General features: G+C 38.7%; 1 protein-coding gene and 1 non-coding gene across 4 annotated transcripts in view; one reads left to right on the forward strand and one right to left on the reverse strand.

The window, feature by feature from the left end:
• Window positions 1-22,843, forward strand: part of NFKB1 (nuclear factor kappa B subunit 1) — a 113,475-nt gene that overhangs the window by 68,180 nt on the left and 22,452 nt on the right. For all 3 annotated transcript variants that reach the window (XM_032400904.1, XM_032400905.1, XM_032400906.1), the window contains 6 exons: window positions 7,379-7,542; window positions 8,737-8,895; window positions 10,369-10,473; window positions 12,492-12,583; window positions 14,462-14,600; window positions 21,293-21,436. In XM_032400904.1, coding sequence (XP_032256795.1) covers window positions 7,379-7,542; window positions 8,737-8,895; window positions 10,369-10,473; window positions 12,492-12,583; window positions 14,462-14,600; window positions 21,293-21,436 — 803 coding nt within the window. The remainder of the gene's footprint in view (window positions 1-7,378; window positions 7,543-8,736; window positions 8,896-10,368; window positions 10,474-12,491; window positions 12,584-14,461; window positions 14,601-21,292; window positions 21,437-22,843) is intronic.
• LOC116630306 lies at window positions 6,499-6,605 on the reverse strand. Its single transcript, XR_004298909.1, has one exon. It is a non-coding gene; the product is annotated as a U6 spliceosomal RNA (small nuclear RNA).

Raw genomic sequence — 22,843 nt, forward strand, 5'->3', positions numbered from 1 at the left:
GACTACACTTTGCCAACTACTGTATAGAATATGGCATTTTGAGTAAGACACAAGATTGTAGTCCCAGTCCTATTATTAGCTGTCATAGCCATCTTTTTAAAAATTTGTGTCAGGTTTTACCGAAGCAAAGTATAATTTAAATACTGTAATATTTACCCTTTAAAGTGTACAGTTCTATGAATTTCGACAAATACTGGAATAAGAACCCCAATCAAGGTATAGAATAGTTCCATTGCCCCCCCAAAATCCTGTGTGCCCCTTTTGAGTCACCTCTACCTCCCACTCCAGGCCCTGGCAACTCCTGATCTGTTTTCTATCCCTATAGTTTTGCCTTTTCCAGAATGACATAGAAATGGAATCATGTAATATGTAGCCTTTCTGAGTCTGGCTTCATTCACTTAGCATAATGCATTTGCGATTCCTCCAGCTTGTTGTGTATTGGCAGCTTATTGCTTCTCATTACAAAGTAGTATTGCATTGCACTGATGTATATCACAGTTTGTCAGTCCAGTTGTTGAAGAACATTTAGTTTATTTCCTGTTTTTGATGACAGAACCACTTTTTGTGTGAACATAAGCTTTCGTTTCTTTTGGTCTTAGGTAAATACTGAAGAGTGGAATTGTAGGGATGGATCCTAAGGGCCCATTTGTTTTGATAAGAGACTGCCAAATTGTTTTTCAAAGTGTCCGTACCATCTTGCATTCCCATGTATTAACATTTATGATCCTCAGTTTTTTCAGTTGCGCGTGGTATTAGCAATGCCTGCTCTTGTTTTCTTTTACATTTTCTTCCAGAAATTTTCTAACATACACAAAAGTAGAAAGAAAACCACAATGAGCCCTTACTGTACCCATCACCCAGCTTTGGCAATTAATTATTACATCTTGATTTAAATATACCTCTGCCCAGATAGCTTTCATTTGTTGATACCTGATCGAGTTACATTCTGTTAAGAGAATGCTTGGTAGGATTTCAATCCTCTTAAATTTATTGAGACTTGTTTGACAGATCAGAATATGGTGTGCTTGGTAAATGTTCCTTGTGCACTTAAAAAGAATGATTAGTCTAACCAAGTTGAATGCATGTTCTATAAATGTCAGTTTAGTCAAGTTGTTTGATAGTGTTGTTCAAGGCTTCTGTATCCTTACTGACTTTTTCCCTACTTGTTCTATCAGTTATTGAGAGAGAGGTGTTGAAATCTCTGACGATATTTATAGATATATCTATTTCTTCTTCCAGTTTATAAGATTTTGTTTCTTGTATTGTGAAGCTCTTTTATTAGATACATAAACATTTAGGATTCTTATGTCTGCTTAATGAATTGATCCTTTTATGGTTATGAGATGACCCTCTTTTATTCCTGGTAATACTTTTTTGCTCAAAAATCTACCTTGACTAGGGGCACCTGGGTGGCTCAGTCGTTAAGCGTCTGCCTTCGGCTCAGGTCATGGTCCCAGGGTCCTGGGTCTGAGCCCCGCATCGGGCTCCCTGCTCAGCAAGAAGCCTGCTTCTCCCTCTCCCACTCCCCCTGCTTGTATTCCCTCTCTTGCTCTCTCTCTCTGTCAAATGAATAAAATCTTTAAAAAAGAAAAAAATCTACCTTGACTGATACTAATATATAGCTATTTCACCTTTTTTTTTTTTTTTTAAGATTTTATTTATTTATGCGGGAGAGAGAAGGCACAAGTGGGGGGTGCGGGCCAGGGAAGGGGCGGGCAGAGGGAGAAGCAGACTGCCCGTTGAGCAGGGAGCTCATCTCTGGGATCATGACCTGAGCCAAAGGCAGACGCTTAACCAACTGAGCCACCCAGGCACCCCTCAGCTTTCTGCTGATTAATGTTAGCATTAATTTTTTTGCCCATCCTCTTAGTTTTAACCTATTTGTGTCTTTATATTCAGAGTAAAGATACACTGCATATAGTTGGGTCTTATTTTTTTTGTTCGATTTGACACTCCCTGCCTCTTAATTGAGGTCTTTAAATAATCTCTATTTAATCTGATCACTGATAGGGTTTGGTTTCACTCCACCATCTTTCCTCTGTCTTCTTTTAGATTAATTATTTGCTATTATTTTATCTCCTTTTTGGTTTATACCTCTTTACAGTTTTTAGAAGTTGTTTTACAGCTTCCTATACTATCTTTAACTTATCATAGTCTACCTTTAAGTAACATTGTACCTTTTCATACATAGTATATGAACAGTACTTCCATTTCTCCTCTCTCAGCCTATGTACTATTGTGTACTCTATTTTACATCTACAGATGTGATAAGTTCCACAATATACTATTTTTTTTTAATTTTTGCTTTAAATGCTCAATTATCTTTTTTTTAATTGGTTTCGTAGGTAGAATTTAGGGATTCATTGGTTGCATATAACACCCAGTGCTCATTACATCAAGTACCCTCCTTAATGCCCGTCACCCAACAACCCCATCCTCCACCCACCTCACCTCCAACAACCCTCAGTTTGTTCTCTATAGTTCAGCATCTCTTATGGTTTGCTTCCCTCTCAATTTTCATCTTATTTTATTTTTCCTTCCCTTTCCCCTGTGTTCATCTGTTTTGTTTCTTAAGTTCCACATATGAAAGAAATCATATGGTATTTGTCTTTCTTTGACTTATTTCGCTTCGCATAATACCCTCTAGTTCCATCCACATTGTTGCAAATGGTAAGATTTCATTTTTTTGATGGCTAAGTAATATTCCATTGTATATATATACCATGTCTTCTTTATCCATTCATCTGTCGATGGACATCTGGGCTCTTTCCATAGTTTGGCTATTGTGGACATTGCTGCTATACATCAGGGTGCATGTGTCCCTTCGAATCACTATTTTTTTATCCTTTGGATAAGTACCTAGTAGTGCAGTTGCTGGGTTGTAGAGTAATTCTATTTTTAACTTTTTGAGGAAACTCCATACTGTTTTCCAGAATGGCTGTATGCTCAATTATCTTTTAAAAGAAATTTTAAATAAGGAAAAAAGTATTTATATTTAACCACCTACTTTTATCATTCGCAGTGCTCTTCATTCTGTTTCATAGGTCAAGATTTCTGTCTGGTAGCATTTTCTTCTGCCTGAAGCCCTTCCTTTCCTTTTTCTTCTACTGCTGGTCTGCTGCTGATAAATTCTTCAGTTGTCATACATCTTTAAACTCTTTATTTTGTCTCTGTTTCAGAAAGATGTTTTTGAAGAGTATAGAATTCCAGGTTGACAATGTTCTTTCACATTCTTCAAATATGCTGCCCCAGGGTCTTTTGGCTTGCCTTGTTTCCAGCAAGAGGTCTGCCGTCATTTTGATATTTTGTTCCTCTTCACATAGTGTGTCATTTTTTTCTCTATCAGCTTTTCAGATTTTCTCTTCATTAATTTTCATTTCTCTTCGCTAGTTTGAAGCAATTTTATTATGGGCTTTAGCATAGTTTCCTTCATGTTTTTTTGTGCTTTGGGGTTCATTAAGACTTTTAGATCTTTGGGTTTAGAGTTTTTAATTAAATTTTAAAACGTGTCCGCCATTATTTTTTCAAAATATTTTTTCCATCCACTCCTCTTTTTCCTCTTCTTCTGAAACACCAATTATCTGTATATTTGGCTGTTCGAAATTGTCCCATAGCTCACTGGTGATCTGTTATTTTTAAAACTTGTTCTTTTTCTTGTGTTTCATTCTGAATTGTTCTGTTACTGTGTCCTCAAGTACACTAATCCTTTAGTCTATAGTGTCTAACACGTTATTTCCATCTAGTGTATTTTTGTTTTCAGCCATTGCAGTTTTCATCTCTGAAGGTTTGTTTGACCTCTCTTTTATATCTTGCAAGTACTCCTTAACATATTAAAGCTCTTTACCTTCTTAACCATATGGAATATATCTATAATAGCTATTTCAATGTACATATCTACAAATTTTGTGTTCTGTCTCATTTCTGGATCTGTTTCTATTGATTCATTGTTATCCTCATTATAAGCTGTATTTTCCTGTGTCTTTGCATGCCTGGTAACTTTTGATTGATTGGTATACATTTTGAATTTTAGGTTGTTGCATGCTGGCTTTTTTTTTTTTTTTGTATGCTTTTAAATATTTTTGAACATTGGAATGAAATTAAATTTGCGAACAGTTTGATCCTTTCTGGACTGACTTTTAAGCTTTGTTAGGAAAACCAGATCAACCTTTAGTCTAGGGTTAATTTGACACCATTACTAAGCCAATAACTTTCTGAATATTCATCCTGATGATTCATGTATTACAAGATTTACTGAACTATTCCAGCCCCACTGTGCTCCAAGAAATGTTTTGCCTGCTCCTTTCTGCTGGTTTTTTTCCCCCAGTCTCTGGTTGTTTCCTCACACACATGCTCTGACCGGTACTTAACTGAAGACTCAAGGCAGGGCCACTGTACATCTCTGAATATCTCTCTGTATGTGGTTCTTTCTTCTCTGGTTCTCTGCCTGTGAATTCTAGCCTCTTTAGCCTCCTCAAATTTTTTTTTTTTTTAAAGATTTTATTTATTTGAGAGAGAGAGAATGAGAGACAGAGAGCACGAGAGGGAAGAGGGTCAGAGGGCAAAGCAGACTCCCTGCCGAGCAGGGAGCCCGATGTGGGACTCGATCCCGGGACTCCAGGATCATGACCTGAGCCGAAGGCAGTCGCTTAACCAACTGAGCCACCCAGGCACCCCTAGCCTCCTCAAATTTTTATCTGTTTTCAAAACTCAGGGAGATTACCAGGTCCTGTTTAGGTCTCCCTTCCTATGCTGCAGCCTGGAAACTCTAGGCATTAACCCAGCATTATTGTAGGATTCACCTTAGTTGTTTTTCTTAATGATCACTATCCTGTGCTCCCTGTTGTCCAGTGTTGGAAAACCATTTTTTCATGTGTTTTATGTTACTTAAGGCTGAAGGTTCAATACGGTCCCTGTTATTCCCATCATTATCTGAAACGGAAGATTGGCTTCTGTATTGTTTCATTTATTACCAGAGTAAATAAATTATTCACATAAGGATGATGCCCTTTTCATAGGGATTAGTTAAATAATATACGTGAAAATCACTTTCTATATGGTAAAGTGTAAAATGTTACATAGGTGTTTGTCACTGTCACTACCTGTACATAGGTAGTTGCGGATGATCTACATAGGAGTACAGCCTAAAAGGCCAAAAGATGAAGGTGTTGTTTCTGAAAAACTGCCTGTGCTTCCATGCATATCACTATGTCATGTTGCGTATTTTTCCGTGCTGTATGAATTCATGTATTCATTTATTCAACAGACATTTATTAGACACCCATATGTCAAGCACTGTTCTAAGCACTGGAGATCTTTGCCATCAGGAGCTTGTATCCTGTTGGTCTATTTTCTTCTCTGTGTGTCTCAGCTATTCTACTTTTTTTTTTTTAGTATAATTGACACACAATGTTACATTAGTTTCAGGTGCACAACATAGTGATTTGACAGATTTATACGTCATGCTACTTCCTGTCCTACTTTTTTCTGTCACTACCTGGACATGTTTCTCATTGTGTCTCTGGGCCTCTGTATGAGCACTCATCTCATTCTGCCTTCACCTCCTGTATTTTCTTCTTCTGGTTCATCTGGTCTTCCCACACTATCTTATTCTTTGTATCATCTAGTCCAGTTTTCATAATATTTGTCTTCCATTACTAATCTTTTTTCTTTCTTTCTGGGTAAAAGCCAGAGCAAAAGAAAAGTCTTTGCAAAAGCTTACAAGGCTTTGAAAGATCTGTGTGCCCACTTATCTCTGAACTTTTCACTTACAACTCACCTCTTGTTGATTTTCCTCCAGTAACTTTGGCCTTCTTGCCATTGTTGTCTTTTGAAAACACGAGTTATGGTCATACCTCAGGGTCTTGGCACTTGCTATTCCTTCTGCTTTGAATACTGTTCTTCCATATATCCACATCTTTTCCCTCACTTTCTTTGAGTCTTTGCTCAGTGTCATCTTTTCATTGAGGCTTTTTCTGGCCTCTCCCTATTTTAAAACATCATGTCTTCTACTACTACCTTTCCTTTTCTCCATTCCTACCTTATTTTTCTTGGTAACACTTATTACCTTCTAAATTATACTGTAACATCTCTTCTTTGTTTCTTCTCTTTGGTTACACTAGCATATAAATTCTATGAGGGGAGGGATTCCTGGGTGCTGACGAAAGCACCTGGGACACTGCCTGGCACTAATAAGGAGCTGAACAAATATTTGTTGAATGAATGGGTCTCCTTGGTAAAGTACTTTTTTGTTTGTTGTATTATGTTTATTGAGTATACTTTTTTGTTTCATGTACTTTATTTTTTTAATTTAATTAACATATAATGTATTATTTGTTTCAGGGGTACAGGTCTGTGATTCATCAGTCTTACACAATTCACAGCGCTCACCATAGCACATACCCTCCCCAATGTCCATCACCCAGTCACCCCATCCCTCCCAACCCCCTCCACTCCAGCAGCCCTCAGTTTGTTTCCTGAGATTAAGAGTCTCTTATGGTTTAAAAATATGGAAGCTTCACGAATTTGCGTGTTATCCTTGCACAGGGGCCATGCTAATCTTCTTTGTATCGTTCCAATTTTAATATATGTGCTGCCGAAATGAGCACTGTTCCATGTACTTTAAAAAATGAATGGCTGGAGTAATTTATACCTTTTCTTTAAAATCCCTTAACTTGTTTTCTTTAGGTTATTAGCATATTTTGCCCAAAATGTATGTAGACTTCACGAGATAAAAGGTTCTCCATCCTGAAAACATGTAGCGTTAGACGGCATTCTAGTGGTAATAAGTAATTCCAGCCTTAGAGATAACCCACAAGGAGATGGGACTCCACTGTAGACTTTAAAGCCCCTCCAGAAACCCAAGGATGATCCAAAAGAAAAAAAAAATCCTTCCAAATATAATATTCCTCTTATTCTTTAAAAGAATTAGGTAAGTTAGTATTTTATTATATTATTTATTATTTTAAAAAATTGTAAACAATTCTCCTAGAACCTACTTCACAATGAGTCTAGGTAAAACTTCCTTGCTAAGACATATGTATGTGTGTGTGTGTACACCCCACTCCCTGAATCATCATTTGAAAGTTGAATAAACCCTGACAACCAAAAGATTTTGCTAAGTTTGCCACAGGCTCATTTGGTGGCAAAACCCGATCTGACCTGATGTGTAGTGGTTTATAGTCTTTATTATTCCATTTGGTGAGTCTGCTTTATATGTTTCACTGCAGACATAGTAATGTGTTTGATTATAGTGTGGACTCCAGCGATTGAGGGCTTGTGTATTTTCTTAAAAGCCACTTTGCTAAAGTAAAACCAGACTCTCGTCATTGACGGCCTAACTTTTGGGGGTGGTTGTTGCTGCTATTGTTTTTTTCTCCAGCTTTGCAAACTTGGGTATACTTCATGTGACAAAGAAAAAAGTATTTGAAACACTGGAAGCACGAATGACAGAGGCATGTACAAAGGGCTACAATCCCGGACTTTTGGTGCATCCTGATCTTGCCTATTTGCAAGCAGAAGGCGGAGGAGACCGGCAGCTCACAGGTGAGCGTCATGCTCCCAGCCTTGATCCTTTGAGATCAGGCTCTCCTTTGCTTGTGTGTAGACTAGGTGCTCATCTGTCTGACCCAGGTTTCTCCTTTTCCCAGACTGTACCCCAAGCTGCCAACACACATTCCCTGCTCAGAAACCTTTGATGGCATCCTGCTGTTTTCTAGATAAAATCTGTACCTCCGTGGCCTGGTATACAAAGCCGTCAATCTGGCCCCAGCCACCTTTCCAGCTTTATCTCCAGTCCCACCACATACGTCCCTCTCCCCATCACTGCCCCCTGAACAGATTCATACAGATATGCAGATTCATACCTTCGTATGTGTCTTCCTCGACCTAAAACACCGCACCCTGCCCTTTACAGCCTGTCATAACCAATGCATAAGCCAACACTTAGTTCCTCTGTTTTAGTTCCCTCTGTTTTACCTCCCCTGGCTCACCTTATTAGAAGGAATCTCTTCAGGCTCTTCAGACACATCATAAACTATTCTTTCTCGTAAAAATGCTATGATTTTTTGTTTCCCTGATTTTACTTATATTTTTTTTCTTTCAACCCCAGTCCCTGTCCTACCACATGTGCCATTGCCACTTTCACACGTTGTCCATTAGTCTGGTCATCCTGTCATGATCTAATACTCAGGCGACCCAGCGTCCATCAAGAGACAAGGAAGGAGTCAAGTGCAGTCGAGTCATTCAGTTTCTCCAGAAGCACTCTGAATACCTCCCATGTGCCAGGCATTGTGCTAGGCGCTGTGAAGTGAACACGGTCCCTGAGCTCCGGGAGCCTTTGGAAGACTTAATTTTCACATTTCACAGTACAACAGATGCATAATCACCTTACTGCATTCCATGGCCTCACATCTTTTGTGCCTTTAACTGTAACTGTAGGGAGAAACAGGAGAGGTCAGGGGAAGAAAAGAAAGGAGAGAGGCAGTTTGATACCCGGAGGACAGTTTTCACTATCATCCAGAGAAAATGCAGGTCTTCTTCTGATGCCTTTAATTTGGATGACATAAATGAGACAGTTTTTAAAATTGTATTAGCAATACAAACAATTTCAAAAGAAAAACAATAGATTTCTGTTTTCAATTCATGTTCTTTCTTTGGGCTTTATAAAAACATCTTATCTAAAGTGTTCTGGCTTCACTCTTTCCCTGGGCATGAATGCGCTGTGCTCTATGGTCCTAGATCGGGAAAAGGAGATCATCCGCCAGGCAGCTCTTCAGCAGACAAAGGAGATGGACCTCAGCGTGGTGCGGCTCATGTTTACAGCTTTTCTTCCAGATAGCACTGGCAGCTTCACGAGGCGCCTGGAACCCGTGGTGTCAGACGCCATCTATGACAGCAGTGAGTCCTTGACTTCTACCACGAGGCAGCTTGGTGTAGTGTCAAGTACAGACTTCTAAGCCAGCCCTGGCAGTTACTGACTAGCTCAGAGTCCCAGGGCCAGTAACTTAATCACTTGGAGCCTCACATTTATCATCTACAAAATGGGAATACTAAAATCCAGCTTGAAACGTTGATGTCTAGATTACAAGTGAATGTTACGAGGTGCGCAACAAATATGGTTCTCCTTCCTCCGATGTGCATGCTAGACTTTTATGTGCCATTTGAGGGTGGCAGATCTCTTATTACTTATGAATCACTAATGCCATGAGGATATATTGTCGGTGCTCCTAGAAAAATATCTCAATATTTTCTGTTGAGGCTCTAAAGAGGTGTTAATAAAAAAACAGCTGTTATTCTTATCCGTCTTCATTCTTGCATGTTCTAGCTTTTATCAAGATAAGGACTTCAAGTTAACTGAATGAGTAGTCTAGACAGTATGTGACTTCAAAATTCTATTTCAGTCTGTAGTTCCTAGAACTTTTTAAAAGAGTTTTACAATGGTCTTGAGCCTTTACTCTGCATATTTCTTGTCTGGTATGCATGCGATTTATTAAACAAATCAAAGGGTGCAAGTGTGGTACTTAGGCTCACTGAAACTTTATAGATTTGGTCTAAGTAGAAAACTCCATGCCCCAAGTATACAACTGACTGATTTCTCTAATTTAAACAAGTTGGAAGGGAAGTGAAAGAGTTGTAAAGTGATGTAGACTTGTATACTAAAGATCACCTTAAAATGCAGCTGTGGGAGGGGGAAAAAAAAAAAAAGGAAGCTTTATACTATTACCACAAGAAACTTTTGCCCCTAACCACACAGAATTCTAATTTAGTCTGGGGAAAAGAACTATAACCTCTCCATTTTTCTTTTCTGTAAAATAAGAATTTATAAGCAGTTTAAGAAAATTGTGCTTTTTCTAAATTTTTAAGACTCTTGTAAACAGTATATCAATATCATGGAAATAATTGAAGGTCTTGACCTACATGGAATTCCACAAATCCATTGGCTTGGTACTTCCTGAAACATCAGAAAAGCTCTTTCTCTTTCTGTATGAATCTTTCTTACTATGTTAGTGGGAGAAACAAATATTGTTCCTTTCTGCCTCATGTAATGGTAGTAATGAATGATCCATGCTCAAGAGTGAGGACTTCTGAGGACTTCCGAAAGCTTTTTTATTTGTATCCTTGTTAAAGCAATATAAGTGAAAGCATCTATTTATTTTTTTTAATTAAAGTATAATTAACATACAGTATTATATTACTTTCACACATACAACATATCAATTCGATAGTTTTATACCTTGCTTAGTGCTCACCACGATAAACTATTTTAACTTTCTTTGGTTAAGGTGTGCTAGGGGCAGGGTTCCCCATAAGAGATTGGCTTATGAAGCTGAGGATAAAGCATGATGTTTGTTGTTTTTCTCCTGTGGACAGAAGCCCCCAATGCGTCCAACTTGAAAATTGTAAGAATGGACAGGACAGCTGGATGCGTAACTGGAGGGGAAGAGATTTATCTTCTCTGTGACAAGGTTCAGAAAGGTAAATACGTGCTCTGATCTCAAAATGTGAAATGTAATTCTGAGTGTGTCTGTGAGTCACTTTTTAGCAGTAAATCCAGTAATATGCCTCTTCTGCCATAGAACTCCTTTAGAAAATTTACACATTCACCTCTTCCAAATATGTCTGTTTTTTTTTAAACCCAGCTAATTCATTTTAAAACTTTCAATAGAAGTTAAGAGAAATTTAAAAAAATAGTGATCATTGTAATCAGTGACATTTCAGTGTTTCTGTACTTTAAACTTTGGTATCTGAACTTAGTTAAACTAAAATAAATGAGTAATAGCCCATGCTTCACACACCCGAGCACGCACACACACACGCACGCACACACGTATGCCCACGCACACAGAGTAAATAATATTTTATATAGTGTAAAATTGTTAATTTAGTTTCTCTTATAAGGCTTCATTGCAATACTGAGAGAGCTTCTCCAAAACTTTCATGTGACACTGATGTCAATTATGAAAAAGAGAATAAGGACTATAGGGAAATTCTCAGAGCATATTTCTAATAATTTTCACTTTTAGGAAAGTTTCTTGGCATTTACCTTTCATTAGTAATGGTACGAGATTTATAAATTAGCAAAAGCTGAAGGAGATTGTGCTATTTTCTCAAACAACTCATTTTTAAAATACAGTGATAGAGAGTATAGTATAATAAAGATCTATTCACTACAAAGCGATGAGCATTTTCAAAGTAAAGAGTGCATAACTAAATATAGCTCTTAAACGAAAGAATGATGGCTTTAAAAAAAGAAAACTCTCATTTGAGGCAAATGGCCTGAGATTTAAAAGTCAGAAAAAAATACAATCCAATTTTAAGGTAAAAGTATATCTATCTTTATCCAAAAAAAGTTTACACTTTCTCTGCATATCCTGGTATCAGCCTTCTTTTAGTCCATTCTACTCAGGTAATATGTGTGCATTCAATGAGTAAACACAATCTGAGTACCTTTATTTATAAATGCAATTCTTAATCATTATCATTACATTGGAATGGCTTATTAAGAGAAGTCTTGTACCTGGCTTAAAGAGTCTGAAAAACTAAGTCCAGTTTAGTCCTACCCGAAAGCAAAGGAATTGACCAGGAGATAATGAGATGATTTATCCAACCCTAGTATTTCTAAAATTCTATTTAAATAGAAATATGAACTTAGTTTTCATAAGTCAGTAGTAGAGTCCTTCCTATAAAATGGGAAGTGAAGCCAGGGAGATGCCAGTCTGAGTTAAATCGTCGTATTTCTGCAGAGGTAGAATCCATGACACGTGTGAAATCTAGGCATTCTTATTTCATCCAAAGGGACTTGACTACTATAATATTTTTAACAGCTTCTCAGAATGGACTAAAAAGGTATTACAGGGAAGCAGCATAGTAGAATGTTTATGAGCCTGGAGTCTGTGTTCAAATTCTGGCTTCTCCATTTAATAGCTATTCAGCCTTGGATAAGTCACTTAACCTCTCTGGACTCCAGTTTCTCTTCTGCAAAATGAGGATATTAATAGTATACCTGCATCACAGTTATTGTGAGGATGAAATCAGTTCATGTATACCTATAAATCACTTAAAGTCGTGCCTGCCATGTAGTATACTTTATATAAGTTAAATATTATTATGTAGATCTGTATGAGTTTGAACCACCTTTTGGGATTCTGATATTCCTCAATATCCTTCATGCTTCTCAGGAATGAATTGGGTTAGTGATGGAGAAGTGGGAAGGTCAAAGACTGATTAAGAGAAAAATCAGATTGAATAGGTAAATCTAGTATTCTCTCAATGTAAATGAAACTCAGGGTCCATTACTGTGTTAACTAATAAAAAAAAAAATTCAGTAATTTGTGAAAATTTTAAATGATTCAAAAGTCTATTTCATATTAATTACTTTTTAAAAAGTTTAAGTACATAGTAGGTAGAATCTCGAACCAGCTGCATTTTTTCAGCATGCTTATCAATATTATTACTCTATGTGAAATTATACACCTGAATGTGACTGTTTGCAGATGACATCCAGATTCGATTTTATGAAGAGGAGGAAAATGGTGGGATCTGGGAAGGATTTGGAGATTTTTCCCCCACAGATGTTCATAGACAAGTAAGTGGATGATGATGGTGGTGATGATGATTTTACATTTTCTGTCCTGTTGAAATTCAGTACTTAATCTCCAGTATGAAAAAGGAAAAATCATAAATACTTATTTAACTTTCATAAAAGAGTACTATTTTTTTAAGACTCTTGCAGGTCTCTCAGAAAAGTTATCAACCATAGAATTATGAGCAAGGCCTTAGACCACTGGCTCTGAGACCTTGTCGAGACATTTCATTTGGGTGTCTGGTCACGTACCCATTAAAGCAATGGCCCTTGGGTCCTTTAGTGGAAATATTTTAAGTATTGGTATTAGTCTCTTCAGACTACCATAACAAAATACCATCGACTGGGTGTATTAAGCAACAGAAATTTATTTCATCACAGTTCTGGAGGCTAGAAGTCCCAGATCAAGGCCTGACAGGGTTGGTTCCTGGTGAGAGCTCTCTCCTCCTGGCCTGCAGACATGTTTTGGCTGTGTCCTCACATGGCAGAGAGAAGAGAGGAAGCTCTCTGGTGTCTCTTCCCTTCCTATAAGAACACTAATTCTATCCAGTCACAACCCTACCCTCATGACCTCATTTAACCTTAATTACTTTCATTACTTCCATAAAAGCCCTTTCTCCAAATATAGCCACACTAGGGGTTAGGACTTCAACATGTGAATTTTGAGGGGATGCAGTCGTCCACTACAGTGTTCTACCAGAGTAATTATGGCGAGACCTGTTAAAGAGATATTCTAATGAAAAGTGTTGAAAGGAAGAGTCTTCTACTTGAGGCTGATATCATCATGATAAATCAGGAGTTCCCAGTGACAACTGAGGATATGACTAAGAGATGAAAATGCTGTTTCGCATTTTAATCACTCTGAGTGATTGAGAAATACTATTTTCACCCCCCAAAATTGGAAACAATCCAAATGTCCATCAATAAGTGGCCAGTTAAATGAATTATGGTGTATTTGTGTGAGGGAATATTATGCAGTTATTAAAGAGAATGAGTAATCGATGAACTAATATGGAAAAATCTCAAGAGTACAACATTAAAAACTTTTTAAAGATATAAAACAAGTGCATATAAAAAAGATTGTTCGTGTTTGCATACGCATAAGGAGTCTCTGGAAGAATACAAAAAGAATGAATAACATCACCGTGTTTGCCTCTGGGGGCCGCCTCAGAGTAGGAACTGCCTGGATCGGAGTGCCAGGAGAGGCGTCTGCAGGTGTCTGCAGACACAGCCTATGCCACTGTGTACCTTTCTATATTTTACAAAGTCTTGATCCCTGGGAATACATTACATAGTCAAAAAATCAAACAAGAAACTGTAAAAATGCCAAACTGTTGTGACACTACCAGAAATTAATGAGGAGGCTAGCTTAGAGGTGTTACAGAATGTCCTCGATGTCAGAGCGTTGGCCATCCTCACTTGAAAATACATGTTTCCCTTGTAGGATTTAGCTTCCTCTCCTCGTCGGCTGACCTGCAGGCTGATTGTAGTACCACGTTCTTCACTCTCTCTTTCCACAACCAGGGTTTCTGATGTTGCTGTAAATAATTTTGGAGCATTTAAGGCTGATTTAGAAGAGAAAGAGGAGTATGCAATGTATTTTACTCACATGGTTATTTACAACTGGAAGACATTTGAAATATTAGACAAATGAAAATAAAGATGTGCAAAACATTAGCATAGTCTTATATTTCAATTGCACAGTGGCAATTTAATCACAACGTATGGGCATAGAATTCTGAGTTTGTAACTTTCTCTAGGATGCTGTATTTTTTAGTATACTCTGTCTAAACATTGGGCATAAAGAATATGTTTAATGAGTAGCATTGCTGGGAAAAAAATATAGGCCTACCCCAACATTTGGATCTTTGTATCCTGCAGTTCGCCATTGTCTTCAAAACTCCAAAGTATAAAGATGTCAACATCACAAAACCAGCTTCCGTGTTTGTCCAACTTCGAAGGAAATCTGATTTGGAAACTAGCGAACCCAAACCTTTTCTCTACTACCCTGAAATCAAAGGTAACTCGGTTGCTTACAATCTTGTGCTGTTTCCCATAAAAGAACAAAGCTGATTAGAAAAGATCAATTGGCCACTTCTTTGAATGGTTTCCTAGGAATTAGCCCCCGGTCCCATGGTATTTATTTTTAGAGAAGAGAGAAGTAATATATTATTTTGGGGATCATGGAATTAAGTCCAGCCTTTCAAAATGGGGTTAACTTTTACCAAGTTTATATGAGATTTAGACATTTGAGAATTGGTCTTTGAATCTGAGAATCTGCCATTTGTTGAGGATCTTTGGGTTCTGCCAGTTAAGATGGCTGTTCAGGGAATCAGCCACTCCATCAACTGGCCTCAGGCAATAGAATGGGAGACTCAGCCACCATGCAGTGCGGAACCATAAAAATGAATAAAGTATCATTCTTTTCCCCACAAAAGACACCCCAAGAAGGGGAGAGAATAGTCTCCTTACATTGTTATAATGCGAGTTAGGATTTTGATAAACTCCCAAAGGGAAGCATCCAAAAACACTTATGAGAGTGCCGAGGACCCTTGATTCGAAAGAAGCTACCAAGAAGCAGGCTTCTTCAAGGTTCTTCAGCCTGGGGGTGTATTTCAGTAGTTGGGTGAGAAACAGGGAAGGTAAGGGCTTCCTAGGCTTAAGAAACTTGAGGAACTGAACAGTTAGTGTTTGTTCAGAAAGAAGTGAGCCTTGTGAGCACCAAGATGGACCACTGAAGACCAGGGCAGGTAAGGAAGGCCAGGGCCAGGCTCAGAAGTGCTGTGATGGGCAGCTGAAGAATTCTGATGGATTCTGGAGAGGGGAATGACCAGGCCTGTTTCGATTTGGAATGATGGCTCCAACTTCCTTATATGGACACTGAGGAGACTATCTGAGTAGCAGACAAGGAGTCCAAAGAGTAATGAAGAATCCGAGTGAGAAAAGGTGAGGTTCATAAAGGTATTAGTGCAGAGAATGAAAGAAGAAGGTGTTGTCAAGAAGACCCAGATGCTGGTTGAGGTAGGAGGTAAAGGAAGAATTCAGGAGTCTAGATGTTTCTAGGAGTCCCAGCTGAGGAAGGTTGTTACATGGTTGAGTTGATAAAAGAATCAAGGGAGCAAAATTAGGTTTGAGTGAGCAAAGAGGGAGCTCAGTTTAAAACATGTTGCATTTTTAGGTTCCTCTGGCAAATTCCTAATAAGCTGATCAAAAGGGGCAGGACTGGAACTCCAGAGGGCAGGGTGGGAAATTCAGCATTGAGAATCCTCTCAGAATGAGTATGATAGGCCCCTAAATGAGATAATTGTCCAAAGATATTTCTTAACCTAGAGTCCACTGACCCCCAGAGGGTCCGAGGATAGAAATGGACTTTAACATAATTAGCTTTTTTTATAATCCTATTTTGTATTTTACATCTTGATAACTATGATTCTAAGAAGAGATCCATAGACTTCACAAGACTGAAAAAGGGGTCATGACACAAACAAAATCAGAAACCCCTGAGTTAGAGGGAAGTGAGACCATCGGGGGAGGTCAATGAAATGATCGTCACGGGTCATGTCCTGACTGATGTCAGAAGCCACAAAGGTGCTGTAGTGATGGTGCACATGGGTGTTGGATCCTGTGATAGCCACATGTGATGCGGGATCCTTGAAGAGGGCTTCTTTTCCTAGAATTCACAGTGTGGCAGGAACATTTAGAAGATGATTCTATGCGTTCTTGTTTCTTTTCAGAGGTTGTGACCTGTCCACCGATGGGTCCAATTTATAGTGCATTCCGTTACCGTTGTGTGAAAACATTGTCAACAGAAGAGCCTTTTTTCTCCCTCCACCTAAAATTTCATGCAAAATCCCAGTACTTATACCCAACAGGCTCTGGTTAAAGTGGAAATGGGGAGCCAACCCACTCGGCCTTCCCTAGAAGCCCACCTCCCCTTATTTCTCCACCCAGTGACAGCCTGAGGTCTTCCAAATGCACCAGTCTGCATAAAGATGAAAATCACTGCTTTCGATTAAACACTTTCTTTAATAGACACAGAAGAAAAATATGGCTAATTTGGGGGGTACTTTCTGAGGGAAAAAATAGATTTCTTCTCCTAAAATATGTCTTCACATAATGTCAGTTCTTCTCAACACAGAGAATTATGTTTAAAAAGGATACCCAGATTACCTACACATGTATAAGCCTAGAAACATTCAAAGCTGAGCTTGGTTTCTAGGCCGCCTGTCTACCTTTTCCAGTGGTATCTGTTCATCAAAAGAGTAAGATACAGTGGGGGCATGTTCAGACATTCATTCATAATAGGATTTATCAGATGCTGGGCTTAGAGAATGGGGTCTCCTTAAAGTTCAAAATCCCCACCTGTATGCTTCAAGTACTTCCAGACTGTCATTGACTAAAAGTTCCATGTAATACAAACAAATAAAAAGAACCATCTGGAAAAATAAGAGAAGTTGAGCCCCACAGAAAGAATGGCCAACATACATTGTTATTAAGTCGTGTGAGATTAGAACTATTTTATTGAAGGTAACAAATTATCTTAGTCAATAAAACCTTCTGGATTATAAAATCCCAAGATGAAATAATGGCAAGGAGCAATCATCACACCAGACATATGACTGGTTCGAAAAGTAGCAAGCCATTTAATGTAAGAGTAAGTGTATGAGAACAAATCCAAACTATACACCCCAGAGAATCGTTGTATACATTTCTCAGAAGTCATTGAACACACCTTCCACTGCCCCAGGCCCTGCAGTCACTCCTTAGGTCATTGCCTAATTTTGTATTGTTCATTATTTTTATCAATACATAAAATTGTCTTATCTATTAATTTGTATGTCTATTGTCTTCTTCCATCTCCAATAAGAAGAATATCCTTTCGGTCATAGATTTGGTCTTTCATGTTCATTGGTACATTTCCAACATCTAGAACAGTATATGTCATATATTTTATTTTTTTAAGTAGGCTCCACACCCTCGTGGGGCTTGAATTCATAACCCTGAGATCAAGAGTTGCATGCTCTACTGACTGAGCCAGCCAGGCGCCCCTTAATATATGTCATCTGATAAATGCTGAGATATATCTGAAAGCTGACTTATTTTTTTTAAGTTTTTATTTTAATTCCAGTTAGTTAACATACAGTGTTATGTTAGTTTCAGGTGTACAATATAGTGATTCAGCACTTCCATACATCACCCCATGCTCATTACAGCAAGTGCACTCCTTAATCCCCATCACCTATTTCACCCATCCTCCCCCACCTCCCCTCTGGGAACCATGTTTGTTCTCTGTAATTAAGAGTCTGTTTCTTGATTTGTCTCTTTCTCCCTTATTTTTTCTCTTTGTTTTCTTTCTTAAATTCCACATGAGTGAAATCGTATATATGTCTTTCTCTGACTGACTTATTTCACTTAGCATTATACTCTCTAGCTCCATCCATGTCATTGCAGACGGCAAGATTTCATTCTTTTTTATGGCTGAATAATAATCCATATTATATATACATACACACATCCCACATCTTCTTTATCCATTCATCAATCGATGGACACTTGGGCTGCTTCCATATCCTGGCTCCTGTAAATATGAAAGCTGACTTATTGAGTGACCAACCAAGTTGCCTCCTCATCCAAAAGGCTAGTAATTTGTTGGGTGCCATCAAGGAGGACATCAGACAAAGAAATATATTCCTTTCAATGTATAGAATCATCCATCCCAGAACTCTGTACCCTGTATGGTTATTGACATTGTACCTTATAAAAACTTCATGGAGATGGTTGGGTTCAAGGAAGACAATTAAAATAATAAGAAAGGGATGATTGAAAAGGGAAGAAGATAGTTGAGGAACTGCTGTATGAAAGCAAAAAAAGACCATGTGATTTTTCAGTCAGAAAAGATAGAGATTCAGAAGAAACAGAATCATAATCTTTAAATTATGAAAGGAATGCAGACATCTTTACTAGAACACTAGAACCTGAAAAATGAGAATGAGGTCCTTTTAAGGCATACACACATCAAAAAAGGGTAGAGACTAGAAGTTTACGTTTGTGAACTAAACTATTACCATAATCATCGATTATTAAAAGAAACAGAGGGGTGCCTTGGTGGCTCAGTGGGTTGAACGTCTGACTCTTCGTTTCGGCTCAGGTCGTGATCTTGAGGTCATGGGATCAAGCCCTGCATGGGGCACTGCACTCAGCATGGAGTCTGCTTCAGATTCTCTGTCCCTCTCCCTCCTGCTCACTCTCTCTCTGTCTCAAGCAAATGAATAAAATCTTTAAAAAAAAAAAAAAGGAAGCAGAGATATTTTGGAATGTTTCCCCAAAAATGGAAAGCTCCCTAGACTTGGGATCTGATCCTCACTCTGCCCTGCTCTCTGATAAGTCCCTTAATCATCCTGGCTTCTATTTCCTCTTCGTAGAAGGAGGGCTTGCAGTGAGTGACCAGTTAGGTCCCTTCTAGAATAGGTTGATGTTTCATAGTACAACGCATGATGCCACTGTCAAAGGCAGACCACAAAGATAAGTGAACACAATGGGAAAATCTCCATGTTCATTTCTGGGGAAATTTAGACTGCAGGTTCTTTTATTTAAAAACCTGTCATAATGAAATTTTCCATATCACTTTCTTGTCATTGAAATCTTAAATGGGTATAGAATAGTTAATATTTTTTAATTGACTCAAAAATTCCCATCTTACAGTAAAATATAACCATTGAACATCTCTGTTTCTAAGTCAGAAGAATTACATAGCAAATACCAAATGATCTCTTTGCTAGAAAGCATGTCAATAGATAACATTCATGAAGATGAATAAGTGGTCTGCTTCCCTCTTGTGTTTCATATTTCTAGTGAACTAATATTTTATGTGAGATCAACTGTATATAGGATGAGTAATAAGTATGACTATTAGTTGGTTATAGTACAACTGAAGGAAAAATTTTGTAAATCTATCCAAAACCTTTATTAAGGACATTTTGTAAAGTTTTTCCACTTTGAGGCCAACCTTTCTAGTGGAAGCACATTCTCTTCAAGTTGACCCACATTGGCTTTCTTCTTCCTAACAAGTCTGGACATGATCAGTTTCTAAACGATTATTTGTAAGGGTATTTGGCTATATCTTATTCCATGCGTCAGTCTTCCAGCCGCACTAAGGTCACTGTGAGTTAATCAGTAGGAGCATTCTTTCGAGCCCTGAGATGACTGGAACAACCACAGAATTAGAAATAAGTGGAGATCTTTCTGAACATAAACACTGACCAAAACTGACCTTGAAGAATCAGAAACAGGACAATAGTTAAGTATCAGGCTGCTGACTGAAAAAAAGAATACCACACTGGCTGTTTAACTTAAACAAAAACCTTCCATCACCCTTTTAGCCCAAAAGAGAAAAGGGAGAAAAAAATTTATGGTAGGAAGGCCAGAAAAGAGAAAGAAACAGAAACAGAAAGAAGAAACAAGAACACCGTAATGGACCACAAAGGCAATGGGGCTGGTGAGAACAACAGGGAGTGAAAAGCAAAAGAAAAACAGCAACTACAAAAGGAATGAGGGTCTAGACCTGGACAGTCAACAGTCACAGTGGGCATCACTGTATTCTAGTCAAGTTGTGCTCTTAGACTTTCAGCCTCCCAATTCTCATCAGTCACCGCTGACTACTGATCCCTCTTTCCTGGTATTTCTGGGGTTCGCCCACTTGTATTATCATGGTGCCCACTAAGGAACAGCCCCCATCTCCTTATGTCTGGACTGTCTCTGCCTCTCACTTGTCTCTTCGTTTTGTCCCAAGCACCAGTGACAGAGGAAGCTTCCTAAAATACCACCCTATGCACATCATCCCCCAGTTCAGAAACACGTAGTGGCTCTCCTGCTGGTAAACCCCTTCAGTTCATGATCCAGAAGCTCTACAGGGTGGTCCTGATCAGCCCCATTTCTCAAGACTTTCTCCTGCTCAACTTTGACCTCAGCTAAATGGAACCACTACAGCCTCAGAAGCGCACAGTGCACATTCCTTCCTTCATTACTTTCCCTCTATATCCCATCTCCAGATCATCCTCCCATTGCCCTCTCCTGATATAAAGTTGATTCTTGGAAGCCTTTCCTGAGTTTTCCGGCCCACAGGGACTTCCCCGAAGTCCTTCCTTGAACTCCTGGAACACTGGTGCGCACCATACATTTAAGGAATATAGCACTGTGGTGCTCTAGCTCTCCAGGTCTCCCCCTCCCCCTCCGCAACCTTGAAAATATATTGGAGACTTCCTGACAGCAAAGACTATTCATACTTCTCTTTCTCCCTAGCACTTAGCTCATAGTAGAGGCATTATAAATGGTAGTTGGTTAGTAATCGTTGTTTGTGAATGACCAAATGAAAATGCTCAATAATGGTTTTCTTATTCTGTGTCTTTGGTATCTTAACCTTTGACGGGAAATCTAGTCATTCACTAATTTGAATGACACGAGGGACTTAAGAAACTGTTGTAGAGGGGATTTGGGCGAGTACCACTCTGTGGTCTCTCTGAGGCCGGTTCTCAGGCTTCAGATCCATTGGAATAAATATAATGCTTCCTGAAATTTGGCATCTCTTCCTCCTTGGGTGACTTCTGTTTCCCTTTAAGATGTTTAAAAATACCGTCAGAATCAATATTCTTTCTGTGGCTAGTAGTGGAATTGAATCAGTCTTTTCTCCTCTGGTTTCTCTTCCTTTAAATACAGATAAAGAGGAAGTGCAGAGGAAACGGCAGAAGCTCATGCCTAATTTCTCAGATAGTTTCGGCGGCGGGAGTGGGGCCGGAGCCGGAGGCGGAGGCATGTTTGGCAGTGGCGGTGGAGGAGGGGCTGCCGGAAGTACGGGGCCAGGTATGAACCAAGTCTACTCTTTCTAAAGCTTCTCGGGGCCCCTGGGGGGCTCAGTCGGTAAGCGTCTGTCTGCCTTCGGCTCAGGTCATGATCCCAGGGTCCTGGGATCGAGCCCCACATCGGGCTCCCTGCTCGGCGGGAAGCCTGCTTCTCCCTCTCCCACTCCCCCTGCTTGTGTTCCCTCTCTCGCTGTGTCTCTCTCTGTCAAATAAATAAATAAAATAATAAAGCTTTTCACGTGGGAGGGCGTCGAATTTTCCTTTCCTAGGTTTCCCAGACTGTCTGTGGGTCCAGTGGCTGTGACATTATTGAGTGCGACATATTAATTAAAATTTCCCAACAGATAGAATTTTTCAAAGAAACGCATGTTCATTTTGCAGTATGTAGATAACACCAATAACAGTAAAGAAGAAAAAAAGTCACCCAAGGCCAGTTATCTGAAGACTGTGTCTATTAACATTTTGGTGTATTTCCCCTTTCTTTCATCCTTCCTTCCCTCCCATCTCTCCCTTCCATACTGTCTTGGTTTTCTTTGGAAACATTGAAAGGATTTCATATTATATATACTACATTGTAGAGAATCTGAAGATAATAAAATCCTGCCATTGAGGGTTAACTTCTTCACATTTTTTTTCTGTGCAAACATTATGCTGTGTATTTTTTGCATTTGCAGTTTCAAATTTCAAAAGCTGCAGTCCTCATAATGCATAGTATTTTAATCTCTTTACCTGTATGATTTATTATCAACACATCGTGATTGTGTATATAGAGTGTATATAGAGTCATATATGCTGCTTTTCCCTAATGGGTTAAGGAACATAAGCATTTCCCCGTGGCAATATAAATTTTATGTAAGCATAATATTTTAAGCATCAGTTTAATGACTTGTAGTACTACTTACTTGAATGTGTTTCCTGTTTTTTATTGTCCTTTGCTGAACTCCTTTGTCCACATTGCTTTTCTTTTATTCCAGATTGTTTTTGTAAATTAGATTCTTTGAAGTAAAATTACAGTGTCAGAGAGTATGGTGTCTAATACCAGCTGCTTCCCCCAAAGAGTTTTTTGGGTTGTTTCTAAATTTTATTTTATTATGTTATGTTAATCACCATACATTACATCATTAGTTTTTGATGTAGTGTTCCATGATTCATTGTTTGCGTATAACACCCAGTGCTCCATTCAATACGTGCCCTCTTTAATACCCATCACCAGGCTAACCCATCCCCTCACCCCCCTCCCCTCTAGAACCCTTAGTTTGTTTCTCAGAGTCCATAGTCTCTCATGGTTTGCTCCCCCCTCTGATTCCCCCCCTTCATTTTTCCCTTCCTACTATCTTTTTTTTTTTTTTAACATATAATGTATTATTTGTTTCAGAGGTACAGGTCTGTGATTCAACAGTCTTACACA

Source organism: Phoca vitulina, unplaced genomic scaffold (assembly GCF_004348235.1).
Source record: "Phoca vitulina isolate PV1807 unplaced genomic scaffold, GSC_HSeal_1.0 scaffold3, whole genome shotgun sequence".
NCBI lineage: Eukaryota > Metazoa > Chordata > Mammalia > Carnivora > Phocidae > Phoca > Phoca vitulina.